We start from the raw sequence: 16,945 nt of genomic DNA on the forward strand, positions 1-16,945 counted from the left end.
AGGAAATAGGCAGTCAGGCTAAAACTGGAGGGAGGGGGAATAGCATGGTTTTGGAATCATAGCCTAAGAAAGTGGGCTTCTGGGGTTGTTAACAAATTTCTGGCTCTCTCGGCAATCTTATTATTATTTTTTTATTTGTTTATCCACTTTCTATCCTGCCCTCCCTCTCAAGGGAGCCCAGGGCGGCAAACTACATAGCAGTAAACAGTTTAAAACAAATAAAAACATCCAAACATATTTCAAAAATAAAAACCTCTTTTCAGACCGAGGAAATCTGTAAGGGAATGAGAGCAGTCTTAAAGAGTTGAAGCATTTATCCATCTGGCCCCACTATCCTGCCCCTTGACTTGCTAGTTTTCAAACTGTGGGTTCAGGAACAGGCCCAGAGTCAGCAGGTGGATGCTAGGGCCCTAGCAGAGCTTAGAACTGATGCCTGTCCTTGGGGCCCCATTATAATAATCCTTTTTCTTGTGCACTGATGAGCACCAGGCACTGGGCCTGGAAAGCCGTGGCCATTTTTATTTCCCACAATGCATTGCTCTGGGCAATGGAGGACACTAATGTGGTGGCACCCAGTCTTCATTAGAGGACACTTTGCCCAAGGCTTCTTCAAATCTGGAATCAGCCCTTTTGGTGAAACCTGGGGAATTACTCAGTCAGGTGTTCTGTAACTTCCCTGAAAGAGTTTGCCCACTACAGGAAGATATTTCCCTGCTATGCTCAGCAACATGATAAAGTTGGGTGTATTGGGGTTTAGTCATATCTCAAAATGGCAGACTTGTGGCCAGCACTCTGTGTGAACTCTATGTTCAGTCAGTGTAGAAAAAGGAATACCAACCCTTGGAAGCCAGTGGATTGGACACATTAGGAATTTTGAGGAAATGCTGTGCGAGCCAGTCCCAAAACAGCTCTTATGGAGGTGTTTAAGAGAGGTCAAGCCAGTACAAACAGGAACCAAGCAGGAAGAACAAACACTTTTTAATCTGGTGATCCAATCAACATCAGGGCACACTATGCAATGGACTATCAATCGATTCTAATCACAATTCGTTTTTGCTCAGTAGCAACCCAGTGGAATAGGGACTAAAGCCTGCCCATAAGAACTAGACTCCAAGTGAAACAAATCACTCAGTTTATTAATATACAAAGCTTAAGTGAAATGAAAATGAAATTATGAATCTTATAGAACTTATAGAGAAAATTGAATTTATAGGAATACGAAACAACATAAAATATGATTACATTTAGAGCGACTTAAATCAATTGGATATAATTTGCATATGAGCTATGAAGTAGCATTGACAAAGCAATCAAACTAAACAGAATATGCACTATTATGGATTAGATCACCAGATTAACAACAGTCTCGCACCCATTGTGGATTTTTGAGTGGAGATTTAAGCACAATATGAGGTACTTGCACCCAAGGCACCACCCTGACAAGCCCTGGTAGAACATACACCAGAGTCCTCTGCAACACATACTCTCATAGGTGGCCCATTTCTCAGCTTTGATAAACCATTTGCCCTCATGATTTCTCCCTTGCCATCTAAGATGATAAATTTGCAGGAATGTACCCAGTCACAAAACTTCACGTTCACACCATTTGTTGAAAGGGCCCTGATGTCGTAAATATTCCCACGATTGCAGAACAACACCGCAGCCATTAACACAACACTGCAAACCCTACAAGTGTCCCTATTTTCCAGAGACAGTCCCAGATCTAGAGAAGCTGTCCCAATTTCTGATTTGATCCCAGAATGCCCCTATTTCCATTGGAGAAAAATTGGAGGCTATAAAGTTATGCAGCCCCCAGCCAAAGAGCTAAGTAACTATAAAACCTTAGAAGACATCTGAAGGCAGCCCTGTACAGTGGTACCTCGGGTTACATACGCTTCAGGTTACAGACTCAGCTAACCGAGAAATATTACCTCGGGTTAAGAACTTTGCTTCAGGATGAGAACAGAAATCGTACTCCGGTGGTATGGCAGCAGCAGGAGGCCCTATTAGCTAAAGTGGTGCTTCAGGTTAAGAACAGTTTCAGGTTAAGAACAGACCTCCGGAACGAATTAAGTACTTAACCAGAGGTACCACTGTATAGGGATTTTTAAAAATGTTTACTGTTTTAATATATTTTTATTATATATTTTGGAAGCCACCCAGAGTGGCTGGGGCAACCCAGTTCTATGGGTGGGGTATAAATAAAATTGTTGTTGTTGTTGTTGAATAGCAAGTCCCTATTTTCATCGGAGAAATGCTGGAGGTTATGACACTGGCCACACAGAGAGATCAGTGTTGCCAGCTTCTCAAGTGCTTGTAGCATATTTTTTCTGCCATGACAGCAGCAGCACCCACAACTGAGCTTGGCACACACTTTCGAGTTAGGCATCCCAAGTGGCTGCTGGCTCCTAAATCTGGCCTTGCACCTCAGCATTCCAGCTCCTCCTTCTGCTGCATGTGGCAACCAGGCAAAGTGTGAGCAAGGACCCTGACACTGCAAGGCACAGGGAGGGGGGCTGTGGATAAAGCACCCTGCAATCTAAATCCAGATGCCTTTCAGTGCCATCTCTGTTACATTCACCTTTCAAATAATGCTTATCTCAGAAGGGCTGGAAGAACATGCTTGGCAGCCTTCCCAGGAAGGTCCATAGTGAGAAGCCAGTGGGACTCCTGTAAACACATAGGAAACCCACGAGGCCAGCAGCCAGTAGCATTAAATCTTCAGGGGGAAGATCTGAAATGCTAAGCTTGTCGAGCCATGCCAAAGGCCGGTGGCCCAATTAGGATTCTCCAAAGGGGAAACAACCACTAGGTTAGCGGAGGTCAAGAAGGAGCAGCGAGAGCAGTTGGCAAAGACTGATGACGTCGGAAATTTGGGACAGAATCACCAGTCGTTCTGCAGGAGAGAATCATGTGCAGACCTACCACTAAGCAGGGTGAAATCTTTCATAACAGTAAGATCTTGTGGACACCCAGAGAAGTTGAATGTTGGAAGATTCAAGGCATATAAAAGAAAGTCCTTCATCATGCAGGTCATAGTTAAACTATGGGACTTGGTCCCACAAGTGGCAGGCATGGCCACCAACTTTAAAAAAGGAGTGGGCAAATTCACGGAGGGGAAGGTTATCAATGGCTACTGGCCAAACTTCCACCTACATGGTTAGAGAAGAAGAGGAGTTTGGATTTCATATCTGTCAGGGGTTCAGGAGCAGAGGCGAGGGCAAGGGAGGAAACAGAGAGCGAGGGGGAGGAGGCAGAAGAAAGGATGAGTGATGACGACGACCCGAGATCTCCGAGTCTTTCCAGTGAATCAGAAGATTCACAAAAAGGAGCACCTGTGGCCAGGGCAAGGGGGGAGACTAGGGGGACACCCCAGGAAGATAGAGCCAGAGGGGACTCAGAGGGGAGCAGTTGGAAATCGGGACCAGCGTCACCGCCAGAGAGTAGGAAAGAGGAAGAGCGCCAGGGATCAAGCGCTGGCAGCTCGCAACAGGAGGGAGGGCACGAGTCAGGAGTGGCCACACCTTCATCGGGGAGCGAAGTGACGGTTAGACGGAAAGTGGAAGGTTGGGCGCGCGCGCCAAGTTCAAATGCACAGGAAGGTGGCGCAGTAGGCAGCCCGGAAAGGGAGCCAGGTCCTAAAGCCCGGCGCAAGGAGACAGGAGAGTCCGGGGGGTCAGCGTCAGAAGAATCCCGGAAGGAAGAGACCCAGGGGGGCAGAGGGACCCAGAGGAGAACTGTCAGGCGGAAAAGGTGGAGCAGGGCTAGGATATTAAGTTGGTGCGCAAGGGGCGGAGACTCAGACGGAGCTTCGCCGATCTAAGCATAAGACGTAGGGTTGCACACAGCAGCTCGAGAATGGAGACTGTAACTCAATAAAGACTTTTATTTAACGATCGCTGGCTAGCGTGATCCTCTGTGAGCTAGGATCTGGAAGTAACCCTGACAGTAAGCTCCGTCTCTTCAAATTGTGGGCATCCACGGCCTCGCGGAGAGGAGAGAAAGCGGGTGCCTACAAGAGAGCTCACGAACGGCAGACAATATGACGGCCGAACAGCAAATAACGGAACTCAGAGAAGCAGTTTCACGACTGAATGCCGAGGCGCTGGCATCCAGGAAGAGAGAGGAGGAAGCAGCTGCCGCCTACAGGGATCTCCAGGTCAGGTTGGACGTGCTTACGAAGCAGGGGCAACAGACACCCAAACCAGAGGGGATTGGGTTGGGGAGACGCACAGGCGGTCTGGTCTCTCATTTCGATGGGAATTTGCAACAGTACCCCAACTTTAGAGCAGACGTAATGTGTGCACTGCAACTGCTGCACAAAGACTTTAGAGATGAACAAGAGAAAGTGGGGTTCGTCATGTCCCATTTGCACGGAGACGCTAAAGCATGGCTGCGCAATTTGTGGAGAGATAAGGATCTGCGCTCCAAAATGCGGACGCCTTCATTAAAGCGATGGATGGGTGTTTTTTATCAAGCATTGACGTGGATCTTGCCCGAAAGGAGGTGCATGGACTAAGGCAAGGGAGGGCCAGCGTAAGGCAGTATCATGCCCGCTTTTTCGCTTTGGTCAGTGCCCTGGAATGGGACAGAGATTCGGCTCCTGTCAGAGACCTTTTTTGGGAGGGCTTGCACAACTCGGTTAAAGATGAGATTGCGAGGGGGGAGAGACCCCGGACCACGCAGGAGATCGTTCAGAGGGCGCTGGCGGTGGGGGTGCGGCTGGAAGAACGTCCGTGGAGCAGGGACGAAGGGCGCAGCGGGCGCGAACCAGCCAGGGGCTCCTCCTTCCTTCCCAGAGAAGCAGCGCGTGCGCAATCCACGCCTCCAACAGGGGGAGGGGTGGAACCGATGGAGGTTGGGAGTGCAAGGGCTCAGTCAGCAGCCAGAGCCCTAGCACCGGCAGCAGTGAAAGCGAAGCCTCCTAGAGGGAACAGGAAGTGTTATATCTGCGAGGATCCAGGGCATATGGCGAAAGAGTGTCCCCGGAGGCTCCACAAGCACACTGCAGCCTCAGCAATGGTGACTGCAGCAACGCAGCACGGAGAACCACAGCAGGGAAACGACGATGTCTGGCTGGAGGAAGAGGCACTGGGGCCCAGCCAGACGTGTCAGTGAAGCAGTCCCCAGAGATTTTACCGCCCATGGACCCCCTCCCGCCCAAGCCAGTAGTGAGGCTCACCGCATCGCTCCAGCTACCCAATGGAATCACCATGGACGTGCCAATCACCGTCGACTCGGGAAGCAATGCAGACTTCATAGGGCAGGACTTTGTCGACCGGCACGCTATACAGTTGCTGCCTGCCACGCTGCCCCTGCAGGTTGTCACGGTGGATGGCAGGGAGCTGCTAGGGGGGCAAGTGGTGAAGCAGACGCCACCTATGGTGCTGCGGCTTGGAAATCACAGGGAAATCATCAGCTTCAACGTCACTCAACTGTCGGACACGCCTATCGTATTGGGCATGAGTTGGCTGGACAAGCACAGCCCGACGCTAGCTTGGTACCAGAGGCAGCTGACCTTCGGCTCTTCCTTTTATGCTGAACACTGCATCATGCCCCAGCAGGAAGGGGAGCAAGAGGAGTCGCAACTGCTGCTAGGCACGCTGCAAGCGATTCCCCACAAGTACGCAGAATTTTTGGAGGTTTTCTGCGAGAAGGAGGCAGACAAGCTACCCCCCCACAGACCATATGACTGCAAAATTGACCTGCTGCCGGGGGCGGCACTGCCCAAAGGGAAGCTGTATTCCATGTCTGAAGACAAACTGCAGGAACTCAAAGAGTTCATAGATCATAATTTGGAGCGCGGTTTCATCCGAGAGTCCCAGGCAGCGGGGGGCAGTCCTGTATTCTTTGTGAAGAAGCGAGACACGCCCCAAAAAAGACTCGTAGTGGACTACCGCATTTTGAACAGTGTGACCAAGCCATCGGACTTCCCCATGCCCCGAATCGACGACCTCCTCGCAAAAGTACGCAAGGGCAGCGTGTTCACCAAGTTGGACCTGCGAGGGGCGTACAACCTCATTCGCATGCGGGAAGGAGATGAGTGGAAGACAGCCATGTTCACGCCCCTGGGCACCTACGAATATAGAGTTATGCCTTTTGGATTGCAAAATGGCTCCCACGTTTTTCAAGCTTTCATGCATCACGTGTTGGCGGGGCTCCTCTACAAGACGTGCGTCTGTTTCTTGGACGACATCCTGATCTTTTCGGAATCGCAGCAGGAGCATGACAGACACGTCAGGGAAGTGCTGAGCAGGCTACAGCAACATAGGCTTTACGCCAAGCTGGAGAAGTGCCAATTCGACGTGACGGAGGTGGATTTCCTGGGCTACAAGTTGTCTGACAAGGGGCTCGCCATGGACAGCGCCAAGGTTCGAGCGGTGTTGGATTGGAAAAGCCCACGCAACCGGAAGGAGGTCCAACGGTTTGTCGGCTTCGCGAACTTCTATCGCAAGTTCATCAAAGGCTTCGCCATGCAGACAGCGGCCATCACGGACACGCTCAGTTCCAAGAAAAAGAAGTTCATCTGGACAGCGCAGGCGGAGCAGTCCTTTCAGGCACTCAAGCGTCTTTTCGCGTCGGAAGAGCAGCTGCTTCATGTCGACCCCAGCAGGCCGATGAGAGTTGAAACAGACGCCTCGGACAGGGCCGTCGGAGCAGTCCTGCTGCAGAAGGACCCGCAGGGGGTTTGGAGGCCGGGAGCGTTTTACTCCTGGAAGCTCAGCAAGTCCAAACAGAACTACACCATCTGGGACAGGGAGTTGCTGGCTATTCATGCAGCGTTCAAAGCATGGAGGCACTTCCTGATTGGAGCCAAGCACACGGTGCAGGTCTGCACGGACCACAAGAATCTGGAGCACTGGCGCACGGCACAGTTCCTGAACCAGAGGCAGATACGTTGGGCTGAGTTCTTTGCGAACTTCGACTTCCGAATAGAGTATGTCCCGGGGGACACCAACATCATGGCGGACGCGCTCTCCCGTAAGCCACAGTATCTGGAGGACGCCACGCCAGCGGCCGCCATGCACATCTTCGCACCAACAGTGTGGGCGTGCGCTGCGGCGACAGTGGACCTGGAGGCGGTGCGACGAGCGTTGCAGAATGACTCCTTCGCGCAAGCAAAGATGGCAGAGATGCAAAGGGGCACGGCAGCGACCGACGGGTTCCAGCTGAGAGATGGATTGCTCATCCGCAAAGGGGCCATCTACGTGCCGGGAGACGAACTTCGCGCCAAGGTACTGCATCAGCTGCACGACGCGCCCACTGCCGGGCACTTTGGCAAGGAGAAGACGGTGGAATTAGTCGCCAGGGATTTCTGGTGGCCCGGAATGAGAGGGGAGGTCGCGGACTACGTGGCGAGGTGCGACACCTGCCAGAGGGCCAAACCAGTGCACAGACCGCCGGCCGGACTGTTGGAACCGCTGCAAACTCCGGTCGAACCATGGGAGAGAGTCGCCCTGGACTTCGTCACAGATCTGCCCAGCTCGAGGGGCAAGACGGCCGTGCTGGTGGTGGTGGACTTGTTCTCCAAGATGGCACATTTCATCCCGTGTGCGAAGGTGGCCACAGCGGAACAAACCGCCAAACTGTTCATAGACCACGTGGTCAAGGTTCACGGTCTGCCACGGTCTATTCTGTCCGACCGCGGGCGGCAGTTCATCTCGAATTTCTGGCAGAAGCTGATGGGCTTCCTAAACGTCAAGATCAACCTGGCGTCGGCGAGACACCCGCAGACCAACGGGCAAGCGGAGCGGGTCAATGCCATCATGCAGCAGTACCTGAGATGCTATGCGAATCAACAGCCTGCGACGTGGGTGGATTACCTGCCGCTCGCCGAGTTCGCCTACAACAACACGAAGCACGTGTCCACGGGGGTCACGCCGTTCTTCGCCAACAACGGGAGGCACCCCAGAACCTTCCCGGGGCTGGAAAGACTGGTGGAGGGGGAGCCGCAGACAGCAGATGCGTTCGCGTCGGAGTTGCAGGAGGTCCATGATCAGCTGCGGCGGCACCTGGAGCTGGCCAAACATGCATACAAGGTACAAGCGGACAAACACAGAAGGGTGGGCGAAGAGATCCATGTGGGAGACTGGGTCTGGTTGGCAGCCCACGCAGTGCCGGCCAGGTCGTTGGCCAAGAAGAAACTGGGGCATAAGCAACTGGGGCCCTACCAAGTCGAAGAGCAGGTCAACCCGGTGGCTTTCAGGCTGGCGCTTCCGGAGGGTTCCAGAATGCATCCGGTGTTCCACAGATCGGTGCTCACTCCCTACAAGGCACCGCACAGGTTTCAGGAACCCGGAACGGCGCCGAGTCTGCTCCGAGAGGGAACCAGGCAACGGGGAGTGGCACAGGAGGTGCGCCTCAACGAAGTCACGGAGATTTTGGACTCCAGATGGGGGGAAGAGGGGGTAGAATACCTTCTCGCTAAGGAGGGCACCCCGGCCAGTGCCAACAGCTGGGTGCCGGGCTACGCTTTAGATGAACCTCTGCTCAAGGAAGAGTTTCATGCCCTCTTCCCCCATAGGCCAATGCCAGCGGACTTTTTCGACGACTGGCTTTTCACGCCCACGCTTTCAGCCAGCACGTTCCGGGGGTTCGACTCGGATGAGGAACCGACACGAGACGCCCGTTCCCCGGAGGGGTCACCCTCGGGATCTGCTTCAGAACCCTCGTATTGGTGGGATGATCGACCAGAGGAGCAGTGGCGCAGGAAGTGGCTGGAGGGTCCAGGACGAGCAACGCCTCCAGAAGGAAGCGAGGGAGAGACGGACATGGACGTTTTCGGGGACGACCAGGGTTTCGAGCACGGCGGCACAGAGATGGAAGCAGAGGTGACCGTCGTCGACGAGAGCGGGGAGGAAGAACCGGAAGACTTCAGATGGAGGCCCGCCACGGGAAGCGAACTGTACCCGACATTCGTCCCCTTGACACTGCAGCACCCAGCTCCCGCACCGGAAGGAGGGGAGGGGGGAAGAGGGGGCTTCGAGGGGGGATGGATGTCAGGGGTTCAGGAGCAGAGGCGAGGGCAAGGGAGGAAACAGAGAGCGAGGGGGAGGAGGCAGAAGAAAGGATGAGTGATGACGACGACCCGAGATCTCCGAGTCTTTCCAGTGAATCAGAAGATTCACAAAAAGGAGCACCTGTGGCCAGGGCAAGGGGGGAGACTAGGGGGACACCCCAGGAAGATAGAGCCAGAGGGGACTCAGAGGGGAGCAGTTGGAAATCGGGACCAGCGTCACCGCCAGAGAGTAGGAAAGAGGAAGAGCGCCAGGGATCAAGCGCTGGCAGCTCGCAACAGGAGGGAGGGCACGAGTCAGGAGTGGCCACACCTTCATCGGGGAGCGAAGTGACGGTTAGACGGAAAGTGGAAGGTTGGGCGCGCGCGCCAAGTTCAAATGCACAGGAAGGTGGCGCAGTAGGCAGCCCGGAAAGGGAGCCAGGTCCTAAAGCCCGGCGCAAGGAGACAGGAGAGTCCGGGGGGGTCAGCGTCAGAAGAATCCCGGAAGGAAGAGACCCAGGGGGGCAGAGGGACCCAGAGGAGAACTGTCAGGCGGAAAAGGTGGAGCAGGGCTAGGATATTAAGTTGGTGCGCAAGGGGCGGAGACTCAGACGGAGCTTCGCCGATCTAAGCATAAGACGTAGGGTTGCACGCAGCAGCTCGAGAATGGAGACTGTAACTCAATAAAGACTTTTATTTAACGATCGCTGGCTAGCGTGATCCTCTGTGAGCTAGGATCTGGAAGTAACCCTGACAATATCCCACTTTTTCACTACCCTAAGGAGTCTCAAAGCGGCTAACATTCTCCTTTCTCTTCCTCCCCCACAACAAACACTCTGTGAGGTGAGTGACGCTGAGAGACTTCAAGGAAGTGTGACTGGCCCAAGGTCACCCAGCAACTGCATGTGGAGGAGCGGAGACGTGAACCCGGTTCCCCAGATTATGAGACTACCGCTCTTAACCACTACACCACAGAGGCAAAAATGCTTCTGAATACCACTTGCTGGAAACTACAGGAGGGAGAAGGCTTCTTGTGGGGGTTCCACAGGCATCTGGTGAAAACAGGATGCTGGACTAGATAGGCCATTGGTTCCTCTTTTGTTCTTACATTCATAACCTCCTTCAAGAGGTGTCCATAGGGGAAGGTGGAATAGATAACAACAGGAAGATGCAGCAAGACCTTTGGGTCTTGGGCTGGCATGGTCTGGATGATTCATTGACACGTCCTTTTGAGAACCCACTGATGAAGAGCCTGGGGATGGAAGGATTTGCTAACCTATGGCCCACTAAGGTTGCTAGACTCCAACTCCCATCAGCCTCAGCCAGCATAGTTGATGACCAGGGGTGATGGGAACAGTAGTCCACCAATATCTGGAGGGCCACAGCTTAGCCATCTCTCTTTTAAAAGATGCCACATTCTACCAACCCAGGTCATAATTGTAGGTGATCACGATGGCACCACTAATTTGCCTGCCTATGATGGTCCAGAAGCTGAGAAGTGCTGGTGTGAGTAAGTTTGGGTTCTGAATTTTTAATACAGTGGTACCTCGCAAGACGAATGCCTCGCAAGACGAAAAACTCGCAAGACGAAAGAGTTTTTCGTTTTTTGAGTTGCTTCGCAAGACGAATTTCCCTATGGGCTTGGGAGAAAACGTCTTGGGAGTTTGTTTCCTTTTTCTTAAAACCGTTAATACCATTAAAACCGTGCTTCACAAGACGAAAAATTCGCAAGATGAAAAAACTCGCAGAACAAATTAATTTCGTCTTGCGAGGCACCACTGTACAGTGCTATTTAATACAGTGGTACTTTGGTTTTCGAACAGCTTAGTTCACGAACAACTTGGAACCCGAACACTGCGAAACCGGAAGTAGGTGTTCCAGTTTCTGAATGTTTTTTCAGAAGCCGAACGTGCTCTGTGTTGAGTCCCCCTGTGTTTCCTGTTGCGCTGCTAATTTGCACCCCCCATTGTAATTCAAGCCTTCCATTTCTGATTGCAGTGTTCTAAGGTGATATTTGGAGCTTTTGTTTTTGCTATTTATTTTGCATTTTTTGTTTTGATGCTTTTTCAGTTAATTTTTTTTTGTGACTGTGTGGATCCCAGTTCAGCTACTGGTTGTTTGTTTGATTGTGTGACTGTGGAAATGGATAAAAGCCCCCCATCCGAACAATGACTATCATCAGTGCAGGGAAGAAAAACAATTTATCATCTACAATGCTGTTTTATTTATTTTATAGTACAGCACATTGATTATTGCTTTCATTTTATGGATCAATGGTCTCGTCAGATAGTAAAATTCATGTTAAAATGCTGTTTTAGGGGTTGTATTTAAAAGTCTGGAACGGATTAATCTGTTTTGCATTACTTTCTATGGGAAAGTGTGCCTTGGTTTTGGAACGCTTTGGTTTTGGAACAGACTTCCGGAACGGATTAAGTTTGAGAACCAAGGTACCACTGTGTTGTCACGATGTTCTGGATTGTGACTCCCATCATCCCAGATGGAATGGAAATCTTCAGTGGGGACCCAGAAGTTGCTAGAAGAAGCCCCCCACTAACCATCTCCTAAATGAAAGTTACTTCTCAAAATTCTCCACTCTATTTGCAGGCAGTATAACTGGGCTGGGGGACCACTTTGACAGATAAAGGGAGAAAAGAGAAATTATCCAGTGATTTGGGGGGGGTAGGAGTAGGACTGTGGATCAGCATCATTCCATGGAATTATGGGAGGAAAGGGCTGTTAACGCACACAAGGAAGAAGGGGAAGTGATTGCATACTCACCACTTGAGGCATAAACATGCAGTGCCCAAAGGCAGTGGGTGAGATTCTGGTGGTGATTTAGATTTTTCCTTGCCAAGCTGAGTGTCATATCAATCACCTCCAGTCTTTGTGCCTTCAGCCCAAATTTCTTATCTGAGAGACAGCAGGAGGAGGAGGAAATGATTTTGATTATTTATTTTTTAACAAAAAATTTGAATGCCGCAGTCAAACCTCCTAGCAATTTTCAAGAAATATCAAAATTATCTAGAGAAACATTTTTCAAACTTATTTTTTAAAAATTGAAACTAACAGGAAAAGAGATTAAAACACATCAACATCCATGTGTCCAGATAGACTTGCCTTTTAAAAAAAAGTCTGACTCAAAGTAAGGTAGCTTCCTGGGTTCCTAGGTGCCCCAACCCCACACCCTGGTCTAAGCCTCAGTGAGGGAAACACAACTGAATACTACCTCTGTGGCTTTGACAGTTCAAAGTGCCTCAACTAGGGACCTCATATTTTTTGAGGTGACAGAAATATCTCACTCTGAGATGTGGAGTACAAGGTAAAAGCTAAAAGGTAAAGGACCTCTGGATGGTTAAGTGCAGTCAAAGGTGACTATGGGGTGTGGCGCTCATCTCACTTTCAGGCTGAGGGAGCCGGCGTTTGTCCACAGACATCTTCCCGGGTAATGTGGCCAGCATGACTAAGCCACTTCTGGCGAACCAGAGCAGCACATGGAAACTCACACTTCCTGCCACAGCAGTACCTATTTATCTACTTGCCCTGATGTGCTTTTGAACTGCTAGGTTGGCAGAAGCTGGGACAGAGCAATGGGAGCTCACTCCGTCATGGGGATTCGAACCGCCAATCTTCTGATCTGCAAGCCCAAGAGGCTCAGTGGTTTAGACCACACCGCCACCCACATCCCTATGTGGGACGCAATGACACAGCTAGCAGCACAGCATCACAATACTGATGGACATGCACCCATGGTTCAGCAGCTGTACCTTTTTGGCCAACTTTGGCCAGCAGGCGAAACAAGGGCAAGAGGATGTCATAGTCTGGTGTGGGAGTTTGCGTCGCATTCACCAGAGCCTGCAGAAGTGCTTCGCTGCCGCCTTTGCTAATTGTATAGTGAAGCCTCCTGTTCGTCCCTAAGTGGAAGCAAGAAAATGGAATAGTTGCGAAGTCCTTTCCCCACCACACATAAACATACAAGCAAATATTCAAGTCCAACAGGACCCCTTTAAACTCAGAGTGGCTTTCACGTTAGTTTTTATTTACTTACTTACTTATCTCAACAATCTGTATACCACATAATCACAGTCACCTCTCAGCGGTGTAAAGGAGACTTGATGCAATGGGGCTGAGAGTAAGTTAAAACTTATTATGTTTTTATATTTTATTATGTTTTTATACAGTGGTGCCTCGCAAGACGAAATTAATCCGTTCCGCGAGTCTCTTCGTCTAGCGGTTTTTTCGTCTTGCGAAGCAACCCTATTAGCGGCTTAGTGGATTAGCGCTATTAGCGGTTTAGCGGCTATTAAAGGCTTAGCGGCTATTAAAGGCTTAGTGGATTAGCGGCTAAAAGGCAATAGCCTTTTACCAATATTAGCGGCTTAGTGGCTTAGAAAAAGGGGGGGAGCGAAAAAAATCGAAACACTCGCAAGACAGTTTCATCTTGCAAAGCAAGCCCATAGGGATAATCATCTTGCGAAGCAGCTCAAAAACGGAAAACCCTTTCCTCTAGCGGGTTTTCCGTCTTGCAAGGCATTCGTCTTGCGGGGCACCACTGTAGTCTGCTGAAAGTTGCCCAGAGTGGCTGGGGAAATGCAGCCAGATGGGTGGAGTATAATAATAATAATAATAATAATAATAATAATAATAATAATAATAATAATAATATCAGAATTCAGCCTGTTGGACTAATAATAATAACAATAATAATATAGATTTTCAGTTTGAGTCTGTCTGATCTCAATCCCCCATTCACTCTAATGGACCAGCCTTCACTAGAGGGCCCCCAGAAAGACTGCACAAGAGTGAAAACAGTGTCATGATTTGTAGAATGAATGAATGAAAGAGCACTCACAAAACTCATCGGCCACCCAGGAAAAAAGGATAAAGTGAAACAAACAAAAACAAAAGCCAACCCATAAGTTTTACTGAAAAAGTTCCCTCCCTTTTTCTAATATTCAAATGCAATATTTCTTTTCGCATTAATTGATGGGGAAGGGATTTTTGGCAATGCACCACATGAAATGTTCACTTTTCCACTTACCAACAGAAAGGAGGCATGTGAGAACACCCAGGATATTCAGAATCACATCCTTATCATAGGAACTCTGCAATATGTAAAGACATTGTTGTAAATGCTATGGTGCATGCCAAAAAGGAATACGCAAAGCGCTCTCTCTCTCTCTCTCCCTCTCCCCCGCTTTATGAATCCTTTGGGTAAGATGGAATATGGAGAGAAGTTCCGCAGAGAAGAGACAGAGAAGATGATAGGTATTCAACAGTGGAACACACTCCCATAAGAGGTGCTGGACTCTCCTTCCTTGGAGGCTTTTAAGCAGGGGTTGGGTGGCCATTTGTCATGCATGATCTAGTTGAGATTCCTGCACTGCAGGGGGTTGGACTAGATGACCTCAGGGTCCCTTCCAACTCTAGAATTCTAGGATTCATGTGTCACATGCCGCCTGACATGTGATCACTCGTCACTGTCTTGGAGCATTTGCTGATATCCACATTTAAGAGCTGCTGGGATGGAAAGAGAAATCAAGAGTACAAAAACAGCCGAGTGCCTTCTGGCACCTGAAAACTAAACTAGTTTATTATAGTAAATATCTTCATAAACTGTAGCAACACAGGAAAGTGCTTTATACTGGCTCAGATAATTTGATCCACCTAAAGATTTTTTTAAAAAAAGGTAAAGGGATCGACGTAGCTCAGCATTGTCTATGCCAGCGTTTCCCAAACTTGAGTCTCCAGCTGTTTTTGGACTACAACTCCCATCATCCCTAGCTAGCAGGACCAGTGTCAGGTTTGTTGGGAACTGTGGTCCAAAAACAGTTGGAGACTCAAGTTTGGGAAACCCTGGTCTATGCTGACTGGAAGCAGCTGTCCAGGGTTACAGACCAGAAGCCTTTCCCAGCCCAACTTGGAGAGGTCATGCAAAGCAGATGTTCTACCACTGAGCAATGTCCCTTCCCCAACCACAGCAGGGGGTGAGGAACCTCAAGCCTGAGGGCCAAATGTAGTCATCTAGGCTTCGCTGTCTTGCCGGTAGCATTCTTAACAGACTACATCCCTTTCGACAGCCTGTTCTGCACCTTCTTCATGTAATCGTGGGCAACTTGTCCATTCATAAATAAGCAGAAATTGCAGCTTTGAGTAACACCCAAATACTTCTGAAATGAAGCTGCCTGCCATTGCTGATGCTTAATGCTAGATGAAGCACTCAGACACATTTTTCCCCTTCAGATCCTGTAGGGGGCTGGTTTAAAATGTGTTGTTTTTGTTTCCACTGGGTAACATGTTTGAATCTCAGATCAACTGCTCAGCAAGTCGCCAAAAAAACACACCTTATGTCATCACCGCTTGTGTTAATGGCTAAGCAACAGGCAATCCAATCAGCTAAAATAAACAACTCAGTGCAATAGGAGCATAAATCAACACAGTCTTTATTGCTGAAATCTAACCATGAAATCCATCCACCTGGTGAAGGAAATGATACAGTACCCGCCCCCTCAGGTTTGCAAAGTGACTGGTCAACTTGATCAGGGATGAGCACCATAGGTCCAAGGCTCAAAGGCAGACCTCACTACCTGTCCCTTGAGGCTCCTCAAAAGCCACACATCTTATTAGGTGCCCTGCTCTGCTGTTCAGCAACATAAGGCACAGCCCAACCCAAGTGGAACAAGGCAAGCTCTAGGGTAGACAAAGCTCTGGAACCATACTAGCAAGGAACTGAGCCCTTATATAGTAGATGCAACCTGATTGTTAGCACCGCCTGTGCTGCATGTTGCTGCTTGACTTAAAGTGGCCCACTCTTCTCCAGTAATCTCCTACTGTGATGGATTTTGGGGAGGGGGGCTTCAGGATCTCCTGGATCTTCAAAAGTAGAGTCTTCTGAATCAGAAGAAGGCAGTGCCACATCATCAGGCTGGGGGTGTTCATCTGATAGCAGAGCTTCTGGGGCTGGCCTTGCTCAGCCTTCCCCACAAGTCCTTGCCTCCATTACTTAGTAAAAAGGAATCTGACTCCTGGTCCCTGACACCAGGGAGTATATTTCTATGAGGGGATGCAAATAAAAACGTGTGTGTGTGTGTGTGTGTGTGTGTTAGTTTTATGGCATTTCTGTGGGTGGGTCTACATGTTACAAGGTAATATGGTCAGAAACCCTGTGTGAATGTCATAATATTAGTGCAATGGGACATTTCCGGGAGAGAATCACTAAGTAGAAGGGGATGTACTGATTCTCCCTTACAAAGACCCTCACCACATCCTGGCTATGACACTGAAAGTAAACCTAAATGGAAGGAATTTGCGCGGTAGTAGAGACTGGCTATGGGAAATCCAATAGGTGTGTAAGTGGTTGTGTATGGGACAGGTTTAAGAACCTCCCATTCTTCCTGTTACTTTTGCAAAGGTGTTTTTGAGAACATGTGTACTGTCATCTTGAGACACCCAGAAAGTGTGTGCTGCTGATCAAACCCAACTTATGGGGAAGGAAAGAAGCAAAGCACATAAGAAATTTAGCTCAGGAAAGGAATGCATGACTTCATCTTCCAGACAAGGGGTGGAATATCTGGGGTTGGCAAATCCCAAAATACATGGCTACAAGGCTTCAGGCAGCACTTGAAGTTGCGCTTTCCTTCACCTCTTTCTACATAATTCCCTTTGTCGGAGTTGCTGTTCTGACACTGCTGGCTCCATTGAGTGTTTGTGCTAAATTCAAACGCGAGAAGCAGATCAAAGCCATGCAGAAGTCAAGGTAGCTCTGTTTGTGCCTGATTTAAAGTCACAGAAGAGAAAAGGAAATCCTAGGCAGGGCTGGGTATTCAGCACCAAGGACAGCCAACTCTTGCCACTAAATAAAGTAGGGATGGGGGGGGATTCAGGTTGGATCCCGCTTTAATGTGAACCTACCTAAATTCACACACCCTGAAACAATACACAAACTGAAGC

The 16,945-nt window shown here is 49.7% G+C and overlaps 1 protein-coding gene across 1 annotated transcript in view; it reads right to left on the reverse strand.

Moving 5' to 3' along the window:
* AGBL1 (AGBL carboxypeptidase 1) overlaps nucleotides 1–16,945 on the reverse strand; it is a 410,764-nt gene that overhangs the window by 370,792 nt on the left and 23,027 nt on the right. Inside the window, exons 2-4 of the mRNA XM_082198360.1 lie at nucleotides 14,037–14,100; nucleotides 12,763–12,909; nucleotides 11,777–11,908 (exon numbers count right to left, since the gene is read on the reverse strand). Of these exons, the coding sequence (XP_082054486.1) occupies nucleotides 11,777–11,908; nucleotides 12,763–12,909; nucleotides 14,037–14,100 (343 nt within the window). The remainder of the gene's footprint in view (nucleotides 1–11,776; nucleotides 11,909–12,762; nucleotides 12,910–14,036; nucleotides 14,101–16,945) is intronic.

This window comes from Podarcis vaucheri (genome assembly GCF_965113315.1).
Source record: "Podarcis vaucheri genome assembly, chromosome: 14".
Lineage (NCBI taxonomy): Eukaryota > Metazoa > Chordata > Lepidosauria > Squamata > Lacertidae > Podarcis > Podarcis vaucheri.